Below are 24,817 nucleotides of genomic sequence, written 5' to 3'. Positions count from 1 at the left end.
GAGGTCGGCGTGCATAGAGGGTGCGCGGATGGCCTTTGCCCGTGTCAAGACATACTGGGTAGAGATAGAGGCCACCACTGTTGCAACACAGGGATCGGCCGTGGGCCGAGTGGCTGCCGAGCACTACTTTTAAGAAGTTCTTGAAGGCGCTCGTTCGATAGAGGCTCAGTGCTCGAAGAATATTATGTTCTAGTGACATGTACTCCCATTGTAAGAACAATGTTTTATTGAGTTGTCAAGGCTGTGTTTATACTTTTGCCTGAAAGTATTATGATGCCTCCTGTGCGGCCGTTTATGTATATATGTATATAACCTGAAAGTTTGCAGTCGTCGGCTTCCGCCCCCACGCATATAATGCGGGGGTGTTCGCAAAAAACGCGTATTCACACTTGATCTAACGTCTTGGTCCATTAAGGAGGTGGTAGCGCAGCGAACGAGGCAATCGGACTATATTGCTTTAACACTTTCACTTAGCCATAGGAGTTTGACGGTGGGGCTACTATATAGCCCCTGGTACTTCTGCGCTCGTCCGAATATGGGGCACGTACGTACATGACCGGGAAACGGCCCTTCGTTAATGCGGAGGAATCCCGAAGATTCCGCTGAGTCATCGAGTGGTTGACCAGTCTCGCGCTATATCATGACTGTCAGTTTTCGGCTTTCTCTACTGAGGTGCTCATCCGGATGAACCAGGGCACAATCGCAGTAGTTCTCCTAGTGCCACCTTAGCCGATATAGCGGAACGTAAGGTACCAAAACATGGGAGCCGGGCAAACCCAACATTTGACCAAAGACATGATTCGGAGCTGATGCATATAAGGCCAAACTCGCGACGCCGAACACTCCCTAAGGCATTCAGTCTTTATAACATATGCCGGGCTGAACAATGCCCTGAATAATAAACCTCGGGTGTCCAGGTACGTGCAATATCTTGATGTGGCCACATGCCAATGCGTCGGCATCCTTCTCGGTTGTATTGAGTATCCAGAGGATGTGAACAACAAGAGACATTAAAAAAGGTTGACGCAGGGTCTTAATCTAAAAAGAAACCTTTGAGCGGGTCCCTGCTGCACGTCTGCGCCTGTGTCTCCGTTGTGCCGTGTCCTAGACGGGTGTAGAAAGATTGTCATCTGTAAAAGAGAAGAACTTAGGTGAAAGTTGCCGTGCCAGAAAATTGGTTATTGTCAATAAACCAGTAAAATTCAAGATAAGTCAAGTTGAGCCGGACTAGCCCTGATTACACGCAGGAAGCCCCTGGTACCATCTAGGGTGGCTTGATCATCAAACCCATCTCATGTATATGTAGTGGTGCACCTGACTCGTCTAACCGTGTCCGTGGTCTTGACGACCTGTCATTTTTCCTGGTTGGTGAGGCCGTCTAGTGCTCGGTGGCTAAAGCCGCCGCACATTCTTCTGCGCGTAGAGCACGCTCAATATTTCCGCTAACTGTGATGGTGCCATGTGGACCGGGCATCTTAAGCTTTAAAGAAGCGTAATGCGGGATTGCATTAAAACGAGCGAAAGCCGCTCTTCCGAGTAGTGCCTGATAGCCACTTCGGAATGGAGCGATGTAGAGATTTAACCTTTCGCTTCAGAAGTTGTCAGAAGAACCGAATACAACCTCTAGTAATAGAGAGCCCGTGCAGCGGGCCTCTAGGCCTGGTATTACTCCCGTGAAGGTAGTAGTATGGTGGCTTATTTTTATCGGGTCTATCCCCATTTTGCGGACTGTGTCCTGATATATCAGGTTTAGACCACTGCGGCCGTGAATGAGGACTCGTGTGAGATGGTATTCGTTTATTATTGGGTCTAACACCAAGGCTGCCAATCCTTCATGCCGGATGCTTGTCGCGTGATCCCCGCGATCAAAAGTAATCGGGCAGGCCAACCAGGGGTTGAACCTAGGGGTGACGGGCTCTATGGCGCGTGTGTCTCGGAGTGCATGTTTGCTTCTCCTTTTTGTCACATGGACCATCTTGACTGTTTTAACCTCTGGTGGGAATTTTTTTCTGTCCTCCAGTGCTTTGCTGGCGAGGCTCGTCCTCGTCTTCGCTTGGTCTCCCCCTTGTGTTCGACGTTTAGACCCATCATTCTCTGTGGGTGTGATTTGCAGGTTTGTCGGGGGTGCCATGAATCTGACATAGTTTGTCAAGAAACTTGTTTAGGCCAGACGGTCCGTCTCTGCTGCCTTTGGAAGGCTTTTTTCGCTGACCTGGTCGAGAGCCCCTGAATTCGGCGTTTACCACCGTATTATCTGGGCTATCTTCTTTATTTCGACGCTTGCTTTTATTGCGTCATGGTTTTCCATTGCCATCCCTGACTTCGGATGTGCTTGGGTCGCTGGTGCTACTGCGGGCTAACCAGCTATCTTCGCCCACGCAAAAGCGGGTCATGAGACTTGTTAGAGCTGCCATTGTTCTCGGTTTTTCTTGGCCGAGGTGTTTGGCGAGCCATTCGTCTCGGACGCTGTGTTTGAAAGCTGCTAAGGCTTCGACCGTCCAGACAGTCGACAATTTGGTTCTTTTTGGTAAGAAACCTGTTCCAAAGCTTTCGGGCGGACTCTCCGGACTGTTGAATTATATGACTTAAATCGTCTGCATCCGGAGGTCGGACGTAGGTCCCTTGAAAATTAGCCCGAAAAGCGTCCTGAAGCTCCTCCCAACTTCCAATTGTGTTTTCGGGGAGGCTTTTCAGCCAGTGCCGAGCTGGTCCTTTAAGCTTGAGGGGCAAGTATTTAATGGCATGGAGATCGTCTCCGCGAGCCATATGGATATGGAGGATAAAGTCCTCAATCCAGACCCCAGGGTCTGTGGTCCCGTCGTACGCTTCTATGTTCACTCGTTTGTATCCTTCTGGGAATTCCTGGTACAGCACCTCATCGGTGAAAAATAGGGGGTGTGCGGCACCCCTGTACTTGGATGTACCATGGCGTTCGGACAGTTGTGGTATTTGGTTTTGATTTTGTGCCGGAGCACACTTCCTAGATCCATAGATGGATCTGGTCGTACCGAATTTTTGGCGCAAGTCCTCACATACATCGTGTGTTGACTTATGTGCGTATTTGTTATCCGCTCTATCACGGTCACAAAGTGGTGGATCCGGCTGGTTGGCCGTTTCATTATTTGGTTGTGTGGGCTCTAAGGCCTCGTCGTCGAATTCAGGTAACAACTTGTGCTTTGGATAGATCTTTGTGTGGTAACTTCCACCATACTTTGCTTCGCTGTCGAGCACTTTGTTCCACCTGCTGTTGAGTGTGTTTTGTGCGGCCTTAAGCCTTTGCTTCTGCTTCTTCAGACTCCTCGCCGTGGCAATAAGCCTTCTGCGGAGGTTCTCTTGCTCCAAGTGTGTTTTCGGGATGATGTGTGCATCTTCGTCCAGACTGTTTTCCTCCCCAGATGGGGTTTGATGAGGATTATCCTCGGCATCGCCGTGCTCGTACGTCGGATCCGTACTATGTTCGCCGCTTGCAGCTTCATCGTGCTCTGCCGTCGGGGCAATGTGGTCGTCGTTTCCTCTGGAGTCGACTAGAGTGTTATTTTCTCTTCCCATGTTATCGCTGTTTTTGCTATGGCGGGACTTAGAGCGGCGCCGCTGACGTCGGCGCTTGGGTTGCTTCTTGGAGGGGCCATCCTCCGCAGTCTCTTCGCCATTGCCTTCTTTGGGTCTATCCACCATGTATATGTCATGTGATGAAGTGGTTGTCCGGCGCCCTATGGGCGCTAGATCCTGTTCGTCTCCTGCATCTTCGTCCATGCCGTCGATGTCTTCGGAGTCGAAGTTGAGCATGTCGGTTAAGTCGTCAACAGTGGCTACTAAGTGGGTGGTGGGCGGACAACAAATTTCATCGTTGTCCGTATCCCATTCTAGCCGGACATAGTTCGGCCAAGGTTCTCCTGACAAGGATAGAGACTTTAATGAATTTAGCACATTGCCAAAAGGCGAGTGCTGAAAGATATCTGCGGAGGTGAACTCCATGATCGATGCCCAGTCGGATTCGATGGGCACGGATGCAGGCGGCTCGGAGTCCGTGGCCAGAGATGAATCCAGTGGTTCGGCGACACGGCTCTCGTAAGGGGTGAAGTCAGTATCCGGCTCCATCGCCACTGAGAGTGTGGCCTCCATGGCGGGGTCTATCCCTCCGTCCTTGGATGGTGCAATTTGCACCGAATTGAAGGCTGGAGTAGTTGCAGATGCGATCTCCCGAACACTGTTTGACGGCAGAGTTACGTCGTGCTCGTCATGACTGTGCGGCGCACCTGACACGGGCTCGAATCCGTCGAAGATCAAGTCTCCGCGGATGTCAGCAGTGTAGTTTAAGTTTCCGAATCTGACCTGATGGCCAGGGGCGTAGCTCTTGACCTGCTCCAGATGGCCAAGTGAATTGGCCCGCAGTGCGAAGCCACCGAATACAAAGATCGGTACGGGAAGGAAAACCTCACCCTGGACCGCATCGCTATCGATGATCGAAGGAGCCATCAAGCCTTATGGTGACGACACAGTGGAACTCTCAATGAAAGCACCAATGTCGGTGTCAAAACCGGCGGATCTCGGGTAGGGGGTCCTGAACTATGCGTCTAAGGCGGATGGTAACAGGAGACAAGGGACACGATGTTTACCCAGGTTCAGGCCCTCTTGAAGGAGGTAATACCCTACGTCATGCTTGACTGTTCTTGATGATATGAGTATTACAAGAGTTGATCTACCACGAGATTGTAGAGGCTAAACCCTAGAAGCTAGCCTATGGTATGATTGTCCGTTGTCCTATGGACTAAACCCTCCGGTTTATATAGACACCGGAGGGGGCTAGGGTTACACAGAGTCGGTTACAAGGGAGGAGATCTACATATCCATATTGCCTAGCTTGCCTTCCACGCCAAGGAGAGTCCCATCCAGACACGGGACGAAGTCTTCAATCTTGTATCTTCATAGTCCAATAATCCGGCCAGAGGATATAATCCGGCTGTCCGGAGACCCCCTAATCCAGGACTCCCTCACATCTTCTTGGCGAAACTCCGCCGCCGCGAGGCGGAACCAATCTAGGGCTCTGGCGGAGCTGTTCTGCCCGGGAAACTTCCCTCTGGGAGGGGGAAATCATCGCCATCGTCATCACTGACTCCTTACCATTGTCGAGGCCCCAATCTTCAGAGTTGCGTTTAATTCTTTCCAATAAATCCCATTTGAATTCAATAGTCTTCATCATAAAAGAGCCAACACAAGAAGTATCAAGCATGGTGCGATTATACCAAAAAGCCGAGCATAAATTTTTTGAATAATCATTTCTCTTGAGAGCTCATGATTAGGGCATGAATATAACATTGATTTAAGCCTCCCCCAAGCTTGAGCGATGCTTTCTCCTTCGCGAGGCCAAAAATTATAAATGTAATTGCGATCACGATGAACAAGGTGCATAGGATAAAACTTCTGATGAAATTCCAATTTCAATCGTTTGTAATTCCAAGACCTCATATCATCACATAGCCTATACCATGTCGATGCATCTCCCCTCAAAGATAAAGGGAAGACCTTCTTCTTAACAAAATCTCCAGGTACACCTGCAAGCTTAAATAATCCACAAACTTCATCCACATATATCAGATGTTCATCAGGATGTTTTGATCCATCTCCTAAAAAAGGATTAGCTAGCAGTTTTTCTATCATACCCGAAGGAACTTCAAAGAAAGCATTTTCATTTTCATTTTCAGTAGGTTCAGTAGGTTGAGGAGCAACTCTTTGCTCTACTGGTCGGGGTGAAGATACCCCGAACAAGCCCCTCAGAGGATTACTTTCCATGGTAACAAGTCACAGTAAATTTTAGCACACTATATAAACTTTTTCTTACCAAATTCCACCTACCAAAGGTGCTTCACTCCCCGGCAACGACGCCAGAAAAGAGACTTGATGACCCACAAGTATAGGGGATCTATCGTAGTCCTTTTGATAAGTAAGAGTGTCGAACCCAATGAGGAGCAGAAGGAAATGATAAGCGGTTTCCAGCAAGGTATTCTCTGCAAGTATTGAAATAAGTGGTAACAGATAGTTTTGTGATAAGATAATTTGTAACAAGCAACAAGTAACAAAAGTAAATAAGGTGAAGCAAGGTGGACCAATCCAGCAAGGTATTCTCTGCAAGCATTGGGAAGTAATAAGTAGATGATGGGTTGCTAGAGTGACAGAAGCTTAAACCCTAGTTTATGCGTTGCTTCGTAAAGGACTATGATAGATCCCCTATACTTGTGGGTCATCAAGACTCTTTTCTGGCGCCGTTGCCGGGGAGTGAAGCGCCTTTGGTAGGTGGAATTTGGTAAGGAAAAATTTATATAGTGTGCTGAAATTTACTGTCACTTGTTACTATGGAAATTATTCCTCTGAGGGGCTTGTTCGGGGTATCTTCACCCCGACCAGTAGAGCAAAGAGTTGCTCCTCAACCTAGTGAACCTACTGAAAATGAAAATGTCTGCTTTGAAATTCCTTCAGGTATGATAGAAAAACTGCTAGCTAATCCTTTTTTAGGAGATGGAACAAAGCATCCTGATGAGCATCTAATATATGTGGATGAAGTTTGTGGATTATTTAAGCTTGCAGGTGTACCCGGAGATGTTGTTAAGAAGAAGGTCTTCCCTTTATCTTTGAAGGGAGATGCATCGACATGGTATAGGCTATGTGATGATATGGGGTCATGGAACTACAAACGATTAAAATTGGAATTTCATCAGAAGTTTTATCCTATGCATCTTGTTCATCATGATCGCAATTATATATATATAATTTTTGGCCTCGCGAAGGAGAAATCATCGCTCAAGCTTGGGGGAGGCTTAAATCAATGTTATATTCATGCCCCAACCATGAGCTCTCAAGAGAGATGATTATTCAAAATTTATATGCTCGGCTTTCTGATAACAATCGCACCATGCTCGATACTTCTTGTGCTGACTCTTTTATGATGAAGACTATTGAATTCAAATGGGATTTATTGGAAAGAATTAAACACAACTCTAAAGATTGGGACCCCGACGAAGGTAAGGAGTCAGGTATGACACCTAATTTTGATTGTGTTAAATCTTTTATGGATACCGATGTTTTCCGTAAATTTAGCACTAAATATGGACTTGACTCTGAGATAGTAGCTTCTTTCCGTGAATCTTTTGCTACTTATGTTGATATCCCCAAGGAGAAGTGGTTTAAATATGATCCTCCCATAGAAGTAAAAGTAGCTGCACCTGTTAAAGTTGAAGAAAAGATTGTCACTTATAATGATCCTATTGTTCCTACTTCTTATGTTGAGAAACCACCTTTTCCTGTTAGGATAAAGGATCATGCTAAAGCTTCAACTGTGGTTCGTAAAAGCAATATTAAAACTTATACACCTCATGAGCAAATTAAATTTGAACCTGATATTGCTATAGTTAGGTTTACCTTAATACTTTTGTTGTAGTTGCGGATGCTTGCAATAGAGGTTAATCATCAGTGGGATGCTCGTCCAAGTTAGGACAGTACCCAAGCACCGGTCCACCGACATACCAAATTATCAAAGTATCGAACGTGAATCATATGAGCGTGGTGAAAACTAGCTTGACGATATTCCCATGTGTCCTCAGGAGTGCTTTTCTCTATATAAGAGTTTGTTCAGGCCTGTCCTTTACTACAAAAGGATTGGGCCACCTTGCTGCACTTTATTTACTTTTGTTACTTGTTTCTCGTTACAAATTATCCTATCACAAAACTATCTGTTACCACTTATTTCAGTACTTGCAGAGAATACCTTGCTGGAAACCGCTTATCATTTCTTTCTGCTCCTCGTTGGGTTCGACACTCTTACTTATTGGAAGGACTATGATAGATCCCCTATACTTGTGGGTCATCAACATACCAAAAACAATTAATGCATCAATTAGCTATAGTCAGCACATGCTTAATTAATTTATATATATACCTAGCCGGACTCCGTTCGGTCACCGGAGCCGTCATCACAGTGTCCTTCCCCCTCCATTCGGTCACCGGAGCCGTCATCACGGTGTCCTTCCCCCTCCATTCGGTCACCGGAGCCGTCATCACGGTGTCCTTCCTCCTCCATTGTTTGATCATCGTCATAGCCTGCTTCTTCATCCTGTCTTTCCAGACCATCGGTGCATGTGTCGTTGAGAAACGACAAGACTACATCACTTCCGTGTGCGATTATTCCCCCCAACACCGCTTGTTGTGCTTCGTCTCAGGGGCGTGGATCCATAGTTTCTGCAAATATTTACAACATGGCAATTATTATTCAAACATGACAGATGGATATATTAGTGGCAAACATTGAACTAGCTAGCTAAGCACAATAAGGAATCATATTAGTGGCCTGGCCTCGACGCTTCTCTAGGGTTTGGGGTGGCCTCGATGACAACGCTCTTTTAACTTTGTAAATTTGGGTGGCCTCAAGAGAGTTTGTCGATCGGGTAGGGGCGCGGCATGAAGGGGTAGGAGACCGACATCATTTTTTTCTAGGGTTTGGGTGTCCTCGAGAGTTTTGGTCGAGCGAGAGGGTCGGGGGGGGGGGTGCTCCCGTGGTATAAGTTGTCACGGTCGAGAGGGGGTATATATATCGACCGCCCCTCATGTCGAAGTTATCTGGGAGGGGGTTATATCGACAACGATGACATACATACATGGGAAAATAATGTTATCGGGGAGGGGGTATATCGACCGCCCCCTCGTGTTGAAGTTATCAGGATAGAAGATAAGAAGAAAAAAAAATAGAATTTTCTTATTTTTTCTTAAATGTAACTTTTGCATATATGAACATACATACATGGAAAAAAATTTGCTATGGACAAAAAAACATCATATATGAATATTTTGTATATACATCCATATCCATCCATCCATCAATTCATACATACATACATGGACAAAAAATGCTATGAACAAAAACATCAGTAGTAATTATTTTTTAATGATTTGGCCTCAAAAAAAATTCTTTTATTAGTATTTTCAAACTCTAGAATGACCTTTCTGCGCTAGAACTATTTCAAATAATTCCTTTCAAATGCCTCAAATTTTTTGAGAAGTCCTCTGATGCATATAGATCATTTTTATTCAAAAACCCACTTTGGTCATTTGAAAATTTTGAGCACAACTTCCATTTTTCAATTTTGGTCCAATCTTGGCATTGAACTACAACCCTATTTTTCCTTGCTAAAAAAATTCTGAATTTTTTACATCTTGTAGTCCTTCCTACTAAACCCTTAAGTCCAGAAGGGCAACCCCAATTTCATCTAGAAAGTCCACCAAAAAATATTCATGTAGTTTCTGTCTAGCACTAAATTTTAATAAAACTTGCACTAACAAGTTTTTCCTTTTATCAAACCAACTTGACCATCTTCACTAACATCCAAGGTGACATCATCCTGCCAAGTTTCACATAAAACAAAGTTCCCTAGCTAGCCATAGCATTTCATCAAACACCTTGTGGACATGGCTGAAAACATGCAATTCTCTGAAACTATGCACTGAACCAACTTCACCATCATCACATACATGAAGGAAGGACAGAGGAGAGGGGTGGGAGGGAGTACCGGCCTGTCCAGCGGGCAGTGGTGCGGCGGCGTTGACGGCAGGGCAGGGGCGTGGCGCAGCGTCGGGGCAGGGCAGGGGCGCGGCGGCGTTGGCGTCGAGGTCGAGGCAGGGGCGCACGGCGGCGTCGTTGGGGCAGGGTAGGGGCGCAACGGCGTCGGGGCGAGGCAGGGGCACACAGCGTTGGCGTCGGGGCAGGGCAGGGGCGCACGACGTCGACGTCGGGGCAGGGCAGGGGCGCACGACGTCGGCGTCGGGGCAGGGCAGGGGCACGGCGGCGTCGGGGCAGGCAGGGCGCGGAGACGGCGTCGGCGTCGAGGTCCGGCAGCCTGGCGGCGTCAAGGTGTTCGTCGGTGTCGAGGCGTTCGACGGCAGAGAGGCAGATCGAAGAACTGAATAAAATTTTTTACAAGTGTTGTTTATATACCAAGAGCATTGGTCCCGGTTCGTGGCACAAACCTGGACCAATGCCCCTTTAGTCCCGATTGGTGGAACCAACCGGGACCAAATGCCTCTTTTCAGCAGTCCAAAGGGCGGGAAGCGGCGGCCATTGGTCCCGGTTGATGGCACCAACCGGGACTAAAGGGGGGCATTGGTTCCAGTTGGTGCCACGAACCGATACCAATGCATCCCTTTAGTCGCGGTTGGTGCCACCAACCGGGACCAAATGCCTTGCACAGCGGGGTGGTGGTGGGAGTTTAGTCCCACCTCGCTAGTTAAGAGGGGCACAGTGGTTTATAAGCCCCACTGCCGCACCCCTCTCGAGCTCCTCTCCATTGCAGGCTTACGGGCCTACTTGTAACTGCTATGCCTAATAGGCCTACTGGGCCTTCTGCGGGCCTGAATCCTGGCCCATTGATGGGTTTGTAGTCGTATTCAGGCCGTGGTGGCCCAGTAGGTGGCATTTTTTTTTATTTTTTCCTATTTTTTGTTTTCTTTTTTGCTTTATTTTTTTGTTTTGTTTCTACTTACAAAATACTTATTTATTTTATCTTATTTTGATTCTAATTACTTATTTATTTTATTTTATGATAATTCTTTTTGCTATTAAAGTTTCTAACAAAAAAAGTTCTTTATGAAAATTCTTTTTGCTTTTAATGATTTTGAACAGAAAATACTTTGATAATTTTAGTTGCATCAATTTTATATAATTTTAGTTTCATAAATTTTAGAGGTTGCTTATAATGTTTTGAACAGAAAATTCTTTGATAATTTTAGTTTCAAAAATTTTATTTATGTTATTAAATTTTATTTTATTTTGTTTCTACTTATATATTTTATTAAAGTTTATATTATTTTGTTTCAAATTACTTTTTTATTTTATTTTATGATAATTCTTTTTGCTGAAAGACCCTGAAATTCGTATATATTATGCATTTACTGATTATTTTGAGCTATAAGACCCTGAAATTGAAAAGCACTACAAATGAACTCTGAAAAGGTTGAAAGTTGGCATGGTATCATCATTTCACCCACATAGCATGTGCAAGAAAGTAGAGAGGCTTACGGCAAAAACTGGATGCACTTTGTGTACAAAACGGACAATCTCTTTCGAAGTATCAGAGTTTCATACGGAAACTCGTCTGTTATAAAGGGATTTCATTTTTTTGAACTTATTTGAACTCCATACTTTTTCTGTGTTCAAAATGCACCATTCAAAGCCACATCATCAATTTTTAACCCTTTCTGACTTCATTTGTTATTTTTCATGCATTTACTGATTATTTTGAGCTATAAGACCCTGAAATTGAAAAGCACTACATATGAACTCTGAAAAGGTTGAAAGTTGGCATGGTATTATCATTTCACCCACATAGCATGTGCAAAAAAGTAGAGAGGCTTACGGCAAAAACTGAATGCACTTCGTTTATAAAATGCACCATTCAAAGCCACATCATCAATTTAGTACATATAGCTCTCATGAATAGATAAGTGACCAAATTATTGGAAATTTATCATCACATTAAAAACAAAGTACATACATAGTTCTCATTGAACAACATATAGCTCCAGAGCATCTAGTTAAACCATACATTGAAACTATGTAAAACCTTTCAATGCAACAACAAATGCGATCATAATCACAACCAAGGTAAAAATTGATCCAACGGCATAATGATACCAAGCCTCGGTATGGATGGCATATTTTCTAATCTTTGTAATCTTCAACCCCATTGCATCCATCTTGATCTTGTGATCATCGACGACATCCGCAACATGCAACTCCAATATCATCTTCTCCTCCTTATTTTTTTATTTTTTCCTTCAAGTAATTGTTTTCTTCTTCAACTAAATTTAACCTCTCGACAATAGGGTCGGTTGGAATTTCCGATTCAACTACCTCTTACACAAATAAAATCTATGTCAATTTGATGGGCATAATTGTCATAAACAATAAATGTACCAAATAGTTATAACAGATAATATATATACCACATCCGAATCATAGCCAGGACGAGGGCCGACGGGGGCGGATGCCAAAACCATCGCACTATATAATAACAAGCAATAATGAAAATAAGAAAATTAGACAAGTATCTATCTAAAGTAAGAATTTTTTTCTTTCAGAAGAAGATAAGAGGCTCACCACGGTGGTGCAGACGACGAGATCGGCACAGGCGATCGACGGCGGTGAGACGGGGATGTGACGTGACAGACCGCTAAACCTAGACAAATCTTGGGGAAAATGAAGCTTGGAGGTCGAGTTCGAGAGGATAAAGCTTAACTAGCGTGGCTTGGGCATTTCATCGAACACCTCGTGTGCATAGGAGGTGAGCTAGAGCACCAAAATGCCCTCTCCTCGCCGGCCAAAAAAACAGAGCACTGTGGAGTGCTTTGCTGCGGCGACGGGGTATATATAGGCAACTCATTTGTCCCGGTTCATGGCTGGAACCGGGACTAAAGCCCAGCCTTCTGTCCCGGTTCGAGCCAAGAACCGGGACCAATGTTTGTGGGCCGGGAGCGAGGCCCATTGGGCCCGGTTCGTGTCTGGAACCGGGACAAATGGGTCCATACGAACCAGGACCAATGCCCATGAGGCCCTGGCCGCCCCCTGGGCTCACGAACCGGGACGAATGCATCCATTGGTCCCGGTTCATGGAAGAACCGAGACTAATGGGCTGGCCAGGCCCGAGCGAAAGCCCCTTTTTCTACTAGTGCTCCTTGAGCCGGGCCTTGCACTCGCGCGCCTAGTGCCCCGCCTGCTTGCAGTAGCGGCAAATGTCCTTGGACTTGTCCCCGCTGCTGGTGCCGCGGCAGGCGTTCTGGCCACGACCACCGCGTCCGTGGCCGCGCCCTCTGCCATGCCCACGGCCACGGCCGTTGCAGCTGGACGATCCGCCCCCTTCCCGCAGCTTTAGGCGCGCGAACCACCCCTCCTCCGCGAGGAGCAGTTTGCCGCTGCCGTCACCGCCGGCGGGAGCGCCGTCCAGCTCGTACCTCTCCTCGGCGGCCTTCAGCCGCCCGATGAGCTCCTCGAGCGCCAGGGTGTTGAGGTCGACCAATGTCTCGATCGCACAAGCCATTTGCGAGTAGGCCTTGGGAACGACTGAGAGAAACTTGCGGACGATGGCGGGCTCGTCGATCTTGTCACCAAGCAGCTCAAGCTGAGTAACCAGAGAAGATAGGCGCATACCGAAGTCGTTGATGCTCTCGCCGTCGTTGAACTTGATCGCCTCGTACTGGCAGCGCAGAGACGTCGCCTTGGCCTCACGAACGCGCGCCACACCCAGTCGCATCGTCTTAATCATGCCCCAGGCGTCCTTCACCGTGGGCTCGACGGCGAGCGTGGATACCATCTCCGGCGGCACCGATTGCAACAGACACTCCATTGCCGTGCGATCTGTTTCTCGCTCCGTGGTCCCGTCGTTGACGGCAACCAAGAGCTGGCGCGCCTCCAGCATGACTTGCATCAGGAGGGCCCAGTCAGCGTAGTTCGTGCGCGTCAGCATGAGCCAGGCCCCGCCGGTGTCACGGACGACGCGCCGATGTACAACCAGGGCGCCGCCGCCGCTATTCCCTAAATCCACCACGCTCTTCCCCGGGCTGTTAGGTCCTGCCATCTCCACAGGTGATCGAGCAGCCAACTCTGATGCCAATTGTCAGGCAGCCCTCGACCCTGCTAGCTCCGGCAATCACCGGAGATGAGGAAGAGAGAGTGTGCGAGAGAGAGACTTTTTTGCGCTACGAACCACTTCTGCAGCTTTTCTGTTTCTTCCCTTTTATTCAGAACTTACACGATCTAACTGAAATTGAGAAATCCGGGCACGATTGGGTCGTGAGTGCCGCCATCCCAGCACTCCCCACTCGTCGCCCGTCATGGCGCCGTGATCATTCAGTCGTGCCATCCCACGATCAGGTCAAGGCGCTGCAATCCTAGCTAGCTACTCCGAGGCACAGCTCGGTTTATCTCTGACGAAACTGAAGAAAAACAGCTATTGTCGAAACAGAAACTTTCGACACCTAAAACCCTACTGACACTTGAACTGAAGATTACAACAACATGTTTTTGTTCCGCCTATCGGCCTATGATGTGATTTAAGACTATATGACGGGCTTATTGTTTTACTTTGCTAGTACCAAATTACAAATGGGAACTGAAATTTTCTCCAGTAACTGAATATGTGTTGGAGATGCAAAATCACTCTGTTTCAATCGCTGACTGCAATTGAGAAAGATTTTTAATTGGGCATGATATAAATTCTCTCAGTAACTCTTGACAAATGCAAATGCAATTTCCCCCCCACAATAACCTATAGTACTTCGAAGAAAATCAATGCAAGTAGTACACACGAGTGCAAAGCCACACAACTAATAAGTAGCTGTTTTCCATGCAAGATCGCCTAACTATGTTTTGGTGCACCCTCGTGTGTATATACAGATCCTTCTCATTCTAATTTCTCGTTTCTATGAGTTGTGTAAGTTCTTCCGTGGCTACTTCTGCACAGATGTATATATGTTGCCTCATATGCGCCGCCTCTTGTACTATGTTAGCTGAGTTGGTTCGGTTGCTCTATCCAAGAGTACATAAGAGGAGGAAGCGGCACTTAGTGTGGAGCTTAGCAAATGAACGGCAGGTCTAGTTTTAGTAGTGCGCAAATCCAAGCAGCAGTAGGACTGGAAGGCACAGGGAAATGTAGCGGTCATCTAAGAAATATGATTTCTCGTCCTAAGATAGCCATGTGTGGCGATGCCACTCTCTCACTTTGAGGGGACACCATCTAGTTTCCTGTCTTGGGCGGCGGAGCTGCAAGGAGCATACCATCATGCACGCAGGCGTGATGTGGTTGTCCAGGCTTTGGTAATGATATAAGGGGCAATCCGCCACGCCACCCGCCGGAATGATCAATCTGCCATCCTACGTAGTCGTTGAGTATAATGTTTATTAGGAAAGACGCAATAAATTAGGATTTATTCTAACTTGTCTTGTATTTCAAGTAGATGATTGTACTCCTATATATATACCCACGAGGTTCAAGTAATACAACGAACTATTCCACCAAATCCCTCTCTCCCTTCTAACATGATATCTATTGTAAGTCGATCCTAAACCCTAGCCGCCGCCGCTTCCGCACCCACACGCCGTCCTCGGGGCAGTCGGCCTCCATGACCGCCGTCGGGGGCCGCGCCGCCCGTACCTAGGGTTCATCCGCCGGCCGTGTTGGCCGGCTGCCCTAGAGAGTCTTTTTCCCGAACCCTTGCTCCGGGTTTTTTCGCTCTCTTGCCAGTCGTTTTGATCGGCGTTTTTCTTTTTGGTTTTCCGATCTAATCTTGATCGGTTTGCATCGTCCGCCGCCGCCGTCGACTCCGTGCACCTCTACTCCGACCACGGCGTGACCAGCCGGCCTCTCCTCTGACCCGGCGGCCACGCGCGCCGAGGCGGCCCGTCAGGGCCAGCCGCCGTCCGCGCGTCGGTCCGCCCGTCGCCCTGTGCCGGCCGTCATCGCCCTGCTCCGACCGGGACACTTGCATCGCCCCGACCCGGCGGCCTCGCGCCATGCGACGGCCAATCATAACCGTCGCTCGCGTGCCGGCCCTCCCATCGATCCACGTCACCCGCCTCCGCCGCGTCTGCACAACGGTCCGACGGTCTACCTCGCCGGCCTCGTTCTCGGCTGCGTCAGGACAGTTACGTCAGGCTCGTCGGCTGCCTCAACTCGGACGCCGCTGCTCCGTTGGTCGCTCGGGCCTCGCTGCCCGGGCGCCGGCGTTGCTTTGGCAGCCCGGGTGCCGGTGCTGACAAGCTCATCCGCGACGTCCCACGGCATCCGTCGTCGCCGACTTCATCTCGGACTCCGCCGCCACCACGCCTCCACCGAGCGGCGTCCCCGACCTCGCGCGTGGTCGGCTTGATCACCCGCTCGCCACCGTGATCTGCCTCATCTACGCCGCGCGACCGACCTGGCCCGTCGGCTATGCGCGCCTCCGCAGGTCCTGTGAAGATCGTCCCCGAGTTCAGCGCGCCTCTCCACCGATCGAGTATCCGGCTGCCGCCGCGTCGCCCCGTCGGGCTGCAGCGTCGCCGCCCCGTGGTTCTCTTCGCGGCTGCACCGACTCGTGCGTCGCCGCTGCGTCGCCCCTTCGGGCCGTAGTGCCTTGATACGCGCCCCCCCCGCCGCCCCGAGGCCGTCCCCGCGGCTGCACCGACTCGCTCACCGCCGTTGCGTCGCCCCTTCGGGCCGCAGCGTCGCGGCGTCCGGTCCCCGCCGCCGCTCCGAGGTCTTCCCGCCATCGCCCCGACCCGCCTGCCGCCGCTGCGTCGCCCCTTCGGGCCATAGCGCCACGGCCCGTGGTCAGCTCCGCCGTCACCGCGCGTTGACCTCCCGTGGTATGCGTCGCGCCGTCTTCCTTGGCGCAGGAACGCCACTGTCCGCGCCGGTCTTCGTCACGCTGTCAGGGTTCTTCGCCTACTTCTAGCACCGCCGCCGCACTTCTAACCTAGCCGCCGCTGCCGCCGTCAGGCCGCCGCCGCCGCTCTTCTTTGGCCGCCGCCGTGGCTACCTCCGTAGCTGCCGCCGCCACCCGTCCACCCCATTCGTCTTCGTCCAGCACCAGCCCGTCGCAAGCGTCGCCGTCATCTACCCCGACCACTTCGTCTACTCCGACCACCGTTGGTGACATCGGCACCATGCCGATGGACGCCGCAATCGTCGTCGAGTTCTTCTCTGCTGGCCCCTCTGACTTCTCCGACACGGCGTATAGCTCGTGCAGGTCCCTCGTCTACGCATGCCCGGTGCTGGCAACACCGATGCGTGCCTTCATCCACGACATGTCCCCGGGCCTGGCAAGCCTGGTCGGCGCTTCGTCAACTTCGTCTTCGTCCGTCTACGCATGCCCGATGCTGGCAACACCAGTGCGTACCTTCGTCCATGATGTGTCCCCGGGCTTGGCAAACCCGCCGCGACGCGTCGTCAACAATATTTTCTTCCCGGCGCACCCCTACTTCGACACCACTGCGCCCATGCTAACTCGGCGCCCTTTTGCACCCGCGGCTCCACGGCGACTTCCTCGACACCGGCCATCCGACTCGACATCGACCATGGCATTCTTCGCACGGCCACCTCGACCACGGCTCCACCACCCACGCTCTCGGCTACATCGACAAACATCACAAAGGGCTACTGCCTTGCTTAAGCATCCTCGTCGGTTGCCACTCCAGCCATGACTCCGTGATGCGCTGACCGTTACGACTGTGTGTGTGTGTGTGGGGGGGGGGGGGTGTCTGTCGGCTTGCCTTCGGATTCTTCTTCAGTCTCACCGTCTGCGTCGCTACCGTTGTGACTGCGGGGGGATGTTGAGTATAATGTTTATTAGGAAAGACGAGATAGACTAGGATTTGTTCTGGCTTGTCTTGTACTCCAAGTAGATGATTGTACTCCTATATATATGCCCACGAGGCTCAAGCAATACAACGAACTATTCCACCAAATCCCTCTCTCCCTTCTAATAGTGGTGAAAGCGAACAATTTCACAAGAAGTTACGACACCCTGGCCGGACATGCTCTGTTCAGCACCGGATGCTAGGAGGATTCCCAAGAAACAACAGCAGGTAGCAAGTTTGAGCTCGACTTGAGGGATTTAGGGGCAGGCTCAGGAGCCATAGCAGTTGAATAAAAGGTGGATCTACAATAGCCGTGTTCTTTCACATGCATGCTTTATTTTCATTTTGATAATTTAACTGCCCAGGCGGCTGAAGCTCTCATCCGCCGTTTCGACGAGCCGCTCTCGGACGCCGACATTGCCGCCATTGCAAAACTCACCTGTCTCGACGCCCTCGCCCTCAAGCTCATCGCGGGAGCAAATGACCAGGATAGTGAGGCCCCGGGGCCGTCCGCTGCGCCATGCCAGTAGTTCTATGTAGTTCTGCACGTCGACGACGGCCAGCCATGTGCTTGGTAGAGCTAAGTCTAGTTATGTTCCCACAAACTTGTATCAGTAGCAGGAACATGAGGTTTAGTGCTTGTCTGCGGGATTTTGGGCCTATTGGTGGCCGACGGCAACCTCGGGTAGAAGGATGGTGTATCTGTGTTTCCCTTCAAAGTTTCTACGTCATTGGCAGATTGAATTGCGTGATAGACTCATAGTTCGTCACAGGAGCCTCCTTTGGTTTACTAATGGATAACACCACCTGCCCTATAATGTGTTGGAACGTAAGAGGTCTAAACACCCCGGCTCGTCGCTCTGTAGTCTGTGACACCGCGAGCACACATAGTCTAGACATTCTATGCCTCCAAGAGACAAAGATTGAATCCTGGTCGCCTGCGATAGCCAGGGAAATCGGAGGGGGCATGTTAGATGATTGCGCTGTGCTACCGGCCATAGGAACGCGAGGAGGAATTGCCATCTTCTGGAACTCTGGCACCGTCTCCGTCCAAACTCACGCGATAGGCCAATTCTCCATCATGGCAAGAGTTAGTCTAATTGGATACCAAAGCTCCTTCTGGCTGACAACGGTCTACGGGCCAGCAGACGAGGTGCGCAAGGACTAGTTCCTGGCCGAGATCGCCAGGGCGGCCCCTCAGCCAGGAGAGGCTTGGCTAATCAACGGTGATTTCAACATTATATATGAGGCTAGAGACAAAAGCAATAGTAACATTAACCGCAGGATCATGGGCAAGTTTAGAGCAGCTATTGATACGGTGGGCCTACGTGAAATCAAATGCAAAAATCATCGCTTCACTTGGAGCAACGAACGGCGAAGCCCGACCCTAGTTAGTATCGATAAGTTCTTATGCACAATTGCTTGGGAAAACCTCTTCCTGACGCATCTGCTGCACGCTGCGTCCACCTCGTGCCCCGACCATTGCCCATTGCTTCTTGCTGTTGCGGCAGCCCCTCGTCGGCGGGCAAGGTTCAGATTCGAATCCTTCTGGCCCTGGCACCCACACTTCTATGAAACTGTAGATAGGGCATGGAATTGACCAACTATGGAGCGATGCGCTTTCTCCAGGCTTAACACAAAGCTAGGACGGGTGGCCAAAGACCTAAAGATTTGGAGCAAATCCCTGTTTAGTAACGCGTGACTGCAGCTCCACCTCGCCATCGAGATCGTTCTAAGACTAGACATAGCACAGGAGCGTAGGCGCCTCTCTGATAATGAGTATCATCTACGAAAAGCCCTTAAACTATGAATCTTAGGCCTGGCTACAGTAGAGCGAGCTCGGAAAAGGCAGGTGTCCCGTATTACCTACCTGCGGGCCGGGGATGTGCCAACTGCTTTCTTCCAGGCGAAAATCAACTCCAGAGCACGCAAAAACTTCATCCACACGCTGCAGGGGTCTGCTGGTATAGTTACTGGCCAGGAGGACAAGGAGACACCGATCCACGATCACTTCCACTCCTTGTTGGCCTCGAAGGTGCCGCGGAGTGCCACCATAAACTGGGCAACACTCCAACGGCCACAAATCCAAGGTGGCGGCTTTACAATCCCTTCACGGAGGAAGATGTTTGGCAAGCGATCAAATCCTCCCCGGCCGAGCGATCGCCGGGACCAGACGGCTTCTCAGGGATCTTCTATAGAACATGCTGGCCGATCATCAAAAGTGACATCATGGCGGCCTTCTCCCAATTGTACAACCTCACCGGCAGAAATTTTGCGATGCTGAACACAACTTTAGTTGCTCTTCTACCAAAAAAAGATGGGGCTTCCTCTATTAGTGACTACAGGCCAATTAGCTTAATCCACTCTGTCGCCAAGCTCATCTCCAAGGTCCTTTCGATGAGGCTGGCCACGGTCATGCACACGCTCATCTCTCCAGCTCAGTCGTCCTTCCTGCATACAAAATGCATCCACGGTAGTTTTATGTATGTCCAAAATTGTGTCAAAACACTCCACAGAAAGAAAATGCCAGCTTTGCTACTCAAGTTAGACATCGCCAAAGCTTTCGACAATGTTTCCTGAGAGTACATCCTTGATCGCATGCAGAAGTTAGGTTTTAGTGCCCGATGGAGAGATTGGATTGCTCTGCTACTATCCACTTCATCATCCTCCTTTCTTCTCAATGGCTCGCCGGGCCGCAAGATCATTCACCGTCGAGGGCTCCGGCAAGGAGACCCATTATCACCCTTCTTGTTCATTTTAGCGTTTGATCCACTACATCACCTATTAGAGGAAGCTATGCATCGACAACTGATCGCCCCTCTGCCAGGCCGTGAGCTTAAGCTTAGAGTCAACTTATACGCTGACGACGCTGTCATTTTTGCAAACCCAATACAGCAGGGGATTGATGCGCTCCTTGACATCCTTCGAGGTTTTGGCGAATCCACAGGTCTTCACATAAACCCCTCAAAGTCATCGGCTTTACCGATTAGATGCGACGACGTCGACCTCGCGGTTGTGCTTCAGAACTTTGGGGGTGCAATAGGCACCTTCCCTACCACCTATCTAGGCCTCCCAATCACTACAACTAGATTAAGGCTAGCTCACCTGCAATTCATCATAGACAGGCTCAAGGCGTGACTGGCGGGCTGGAAGGGCCGGTTTCTACCCATAGCCAGCAGGAGAATTTTAGTCAGATGCGTGCTTAGTGCCATGCCAACTTTTGCACTGACCGTCCTGTGGATCCCAAAGGAGCTGCTCAGAGACATTGACAAGCACAGGAGAAAATTCCTGTGGAAGCAAGAGGAAGAGATCACCTAAGCCGGTTGCAAGGTAAACTGGCCGACGGTTTGTACGCCAACCATGCACGGAAGCTTGGGCATCCTCGATCTCGAGCGTTTCAGTCGGGCCCTAAGACTGAGATGGCTCTGGATCACTTGGATGGACCCTGGCCGCCCATGGGTTGGCACCGCGCCGCCATGCTGCGACCAGGATATAGCCCTGCTTGCAGCTGCCACCACAGTGACAATTGGGGACGGCTCGACGGCCCTGTTCTGGCACTCCCGATGGATCGGTCCCTGCACCCTTGTAGCAGCATACCCAAGCCTCTACAAACACTCCGAGAGGAAGAAACGGACCGTGTGAGAATCGATCAGGGATGACAATTGGATCAAAGATTTGAGGCACGGAGACACGCACCCCTTTGCTGCCGGAGTTCATTCGGCTCAACCGTCAGATTACTGTTGTTGCCACAGTATTCAACGAAGGCACTCGAGACACCATCCGGTGGAAGCAGGAAGCAAAGGGCTAGTACACAGCACGATCGGCCTATGCAATGCAGTTTCAGGGCATGCTTCGATCTGACACAGGCGACCTCGTATGGAGGACATGGGCACCGGGAAACATCAAGTTCTTCACTTGGCTGCTGCTCAAGGATCGCCTCTGGACAAATGATCGCCTCCAACGACGCGGTTGGCCCAACAGTTACTTCTGCCAACTCTGTGTTCTGAGCTTGGAATCGGTGCACCACCTGTTCTGGTGCTGCCCCACCACACTGGCCGTCTGGAGCTCGGTGGGAAGCAGAGAAAACTGCTCAAATCTCCTACCATGCGACTCTTGGAAGACCTCGAGTTCGGTTCAGATTATGCAGAGGATGGTTGAAGCAATGCCGGCAGCTTTTAGAAAGGGGGCAAAAACCATCCTCCTCCTAACTTGCTGGGCAATATGGAGTGAGCGAAACAACTGCACCTTCAGAGGCAAGCTACCAGCACACATGGACATCAAGAGTTCCATTAGCAACTCCGTCGAGCTTTGGCGGCAGGCCGGAGCCATTGGTTTGCAGAGCCCCTTCTGGGATCGACCGTGAGGAGTAGGCCACTTTACTTTCCACGGCTGGGAAATCCCGTGACCCGTCAGCATAATGATGTAACCCATACTTGTAACTGGTCCTCGGACCCGAACCCCCATTTGTTTCTTTTCCACTGCTTCCTGCTAATGCAATGAAAAGCCAGCAATTGCTGGATCTTAAAAAAAAGAGTTAATTTAACTGCATGTTCCTTAAAAACAAACGAGGCCAAAGGTGGCGTACATGCAGAAACTAAGTGAGAACCCGCGAGAGTACAGGTGTCCCAGCAGAACTACAAAGAATCCCCCTCTAAAAGAGAAAATAGAATCAGGTCCTTCGAGAGCTTTTCTGCAAGCCAACCGATGGCCGCTGCCCATCACCACCGCCGAAACAGCCACTGAAAGAAGACAGGGGCCTCCACAATCTCAGAAACTGAGAACGCACCAGCCGTAGCCGGCTTTGTGAGTCGGTGAAAATCCCTGCTGCGAAAAGCGGCCTCTTAATAAGCTCCTAAGTACTACGTCCGTCTACTGTTTTGGGTACTAGCACAGTGGGCTGCGCACTTGCGTGGGAAATGTATTTATTGGTTTTTTCTTGACAAAATTAAATGATATTTTGGTGTAATAATTTTTTGTTTTATGAAGGACCTCTGATACTAAACAAAGGAATGAAATACAATCTAATTTGATCGGGAGTGTGTAGGTTCCTTCCTTCTTTTCATACATTTTTGCTTGGAACCGGACAAAGCTTGCACCCTCGTGTGTATCATACATATTCTATATTGATTGACCTTGTTTGTGCATCACTTCATGGGCATTGATTCGTGTGTCTTTTTCGATAAAGGACATTTCATTGAATATATATATCTAGATGATACAATCACCTCGAAAGAAAGCCCGGCCTCTGCATAGTTAGATGCACACAACCAAAAAGTCGAGAGTGCCCTAAGAATAAAATTAGTTCGGTACAAAGCGAAGCAAAAAAATCATGTCGAGGCTAAGGTGCGGTAGATCCTATCCGTAGATCACACCGTCATCCATGGGGGTAGAAAACCTCCCTGGCCGAACGTTTCTGCCGTGTAGACGCCATCATAAAAAGGTTCTTGTCCTCCGGCCTCTGCAGGATAGACCAGATACGGAGCCATCGTGTACAGACATGAATAACCTGCATAGGAGATGAGACACATTTGTTATTAAAGATCACATCATTCCTGGTAAGCCACATTGCCCAGCATAAGGCCGCCGCTCCCACAAGAATATGTGTAGAAAATTATTTATCAATACCTCGCAACCAGTTACCGAACATATTCCGTGCACTACGTGGTGGGTATAAATTAGAAGCTATTTGAATTATGGCCCAAACTGCCCGAGCGAATTTGCACTCAAAGAATAAGTGTCTAATAGTCTCCTCATGTTGGCAAAAGACACATGTCTTAGAACCATATTAGATGTGGTCATTTTAAGCAGAAATAAGAGTTCCGTGCACACCGGTGACACTACATCTAAACTAGAAATGTTAAACATCACAATTCAAATAAATAACCTAATGTATTGGATTTGACACATGGTTTGACATTGTTGTCACTAGCAGTAGAACACGACTTGAATGTGTGAGAGGCATATCTTAGCAAGTTGGCAAGATAACTTTAGGTTCAAGATGCAGGCTAACTGAACATTAGTGCAGATCTTGGCTCACTACACCAAATGTAAATTGGTGGCTGCGACGCTTGTCGGACTATAGCACCTGATGGAAGGAACTAAATCTGTTCGTAAGAACTAGACAGAGGTTATTAATTAGGTGTGATGCATGAATTCCACCGAATGACTCACAAAATTCAGTTCTCGATGTCGGTGGCGGTCTCCGAGATAGTAACAACAGACAAGTACACAAATAAGTATAGTTGTTTGCGTGCAACATTGTCGTTTTTTTTCTGTCAATTTGCACCATTGTTTCTATGTACAGATTCTCTTCGTTATTGCCTGCCGTTTCTTGTAACATACGTATATGCTGCCTTGAATAATCACTAGAGTTATGATATATTGTGATTGCCTGTTACTTAGTACAGATACACATGGCGACTTGCAAAGTGAGGTTGGTATGGAGTAATTTGTCAGAAGGTAATATCACTTCGATGTTCGATCCTTGGATACACATCGTGTACAACAGTGGACGTTCACTCAATTTAATTCTTAGATTGCTTTCTCCAAAGAGTATACAAGAGTATGTTTCGTCTAGTTGATCCATGGAGAAACGAAGAGAAAAAAATACATCAAAATACACGCTACCATATTACCAGTTAAACATTTTCAGCAAAGAAACCTGGAGGCAAGTATAGCTAGAAGTATCAAGCAGTAGCCGAACTAGGAGGCATTGGGACTGTAACAACGATGTAAGAAACACAATTGTTCTGTGCAATGGACATTCTCAGCAGCATTGCCTCCCTCAGTAGTTTCTCTCATTTCTCAACCTCCCTATAGTCGATATTGGAAAAGTTCTCCACGCTGGCGGAGTTTAGCAAAATCTAAGCAGGAGCAAAAATCAAGAGAAAGCACAAGGGTGGCTCTAATTTCAACGGCAAAATAAAGAGTAAATATAATTCAAACGACTTAGAAAGAATTAATTAGTAAACGGTAATAATATCTGATCAAGATTATATTAGTAAAAAGTGACCATAATGTTTGACCACTTTCCTTATAAGGATGTCATTGGCCCGCGCGGCCTTGAGTCGTCGACCTGCCCGACACTCTGGAAGTAAACTTTGGATGGTTATAATTTTGAGTGAATTTCACTTTCAGCCCATGATTGTACATTCGTAACAAAATTTTCACCATTTAAAATTCTTGTCACATTTTACCCGCTACTTGTTGCACCCAGACACATTTTATTTCTTTAGGACTTGATCTTTTTAGTGTGAATTAGGACTTTATGGGTTTAGAGAGGTTTGAAATGGATTGGCAGGGTTTGGAGGACAATACAGTTTAGTTCCTAAATCCTAATCACCTCCTCTAATACAAACAAGACATTATGATTTTTTTGATATTTTGACAAGTTGAGCCCACATGTCCGGCAGATATGGCTGATGACTAGGTACCAAATAGAAAGCT

At 48.7% G+C, this 24,817-nt stretch overlaps 1 protein-coding gene across 1 annotated transcript; it reads right to left on the bottom strand.

Moving 5' to 3' along the window:
* Nucleotides 1–12,740: 12,740 nt before the first annotated feature.
* LOC147958526 (uncharacterized) lies at nt 12,741–13,613 on the bottom strand. Its single transcript, XM_087532177.1, has one exon. It carries the CDS (start codon nt 13,611–13,613, stop codon nt 12,741–12,743), a length of 873 nt encoding a protein of 290 aa, XP_087388303.1.
* Nucleotides 13,614–24,817: the final 11,204 nt, after the last annotated feature.

The sequence above is a fragment of the Triticum urartu genome, chromosome 7A (genome assembly GCF_056163025.1).
Source record: "Triticum urartu cultivar PI428250 chromosome 7A, HENAU_Tu73, whole genome shotgun sequence".
NCBI classification, from domain to species: domain Eukaryota; kingdom Viridiplantae; phylum Streptophyta; class Magnoliopsida; order Poales; family Poaceae; genus Triticum; species Triticum urartu.
This window is presented reverse-complemented; position numbering and strand designations above follow the sequence as displayed.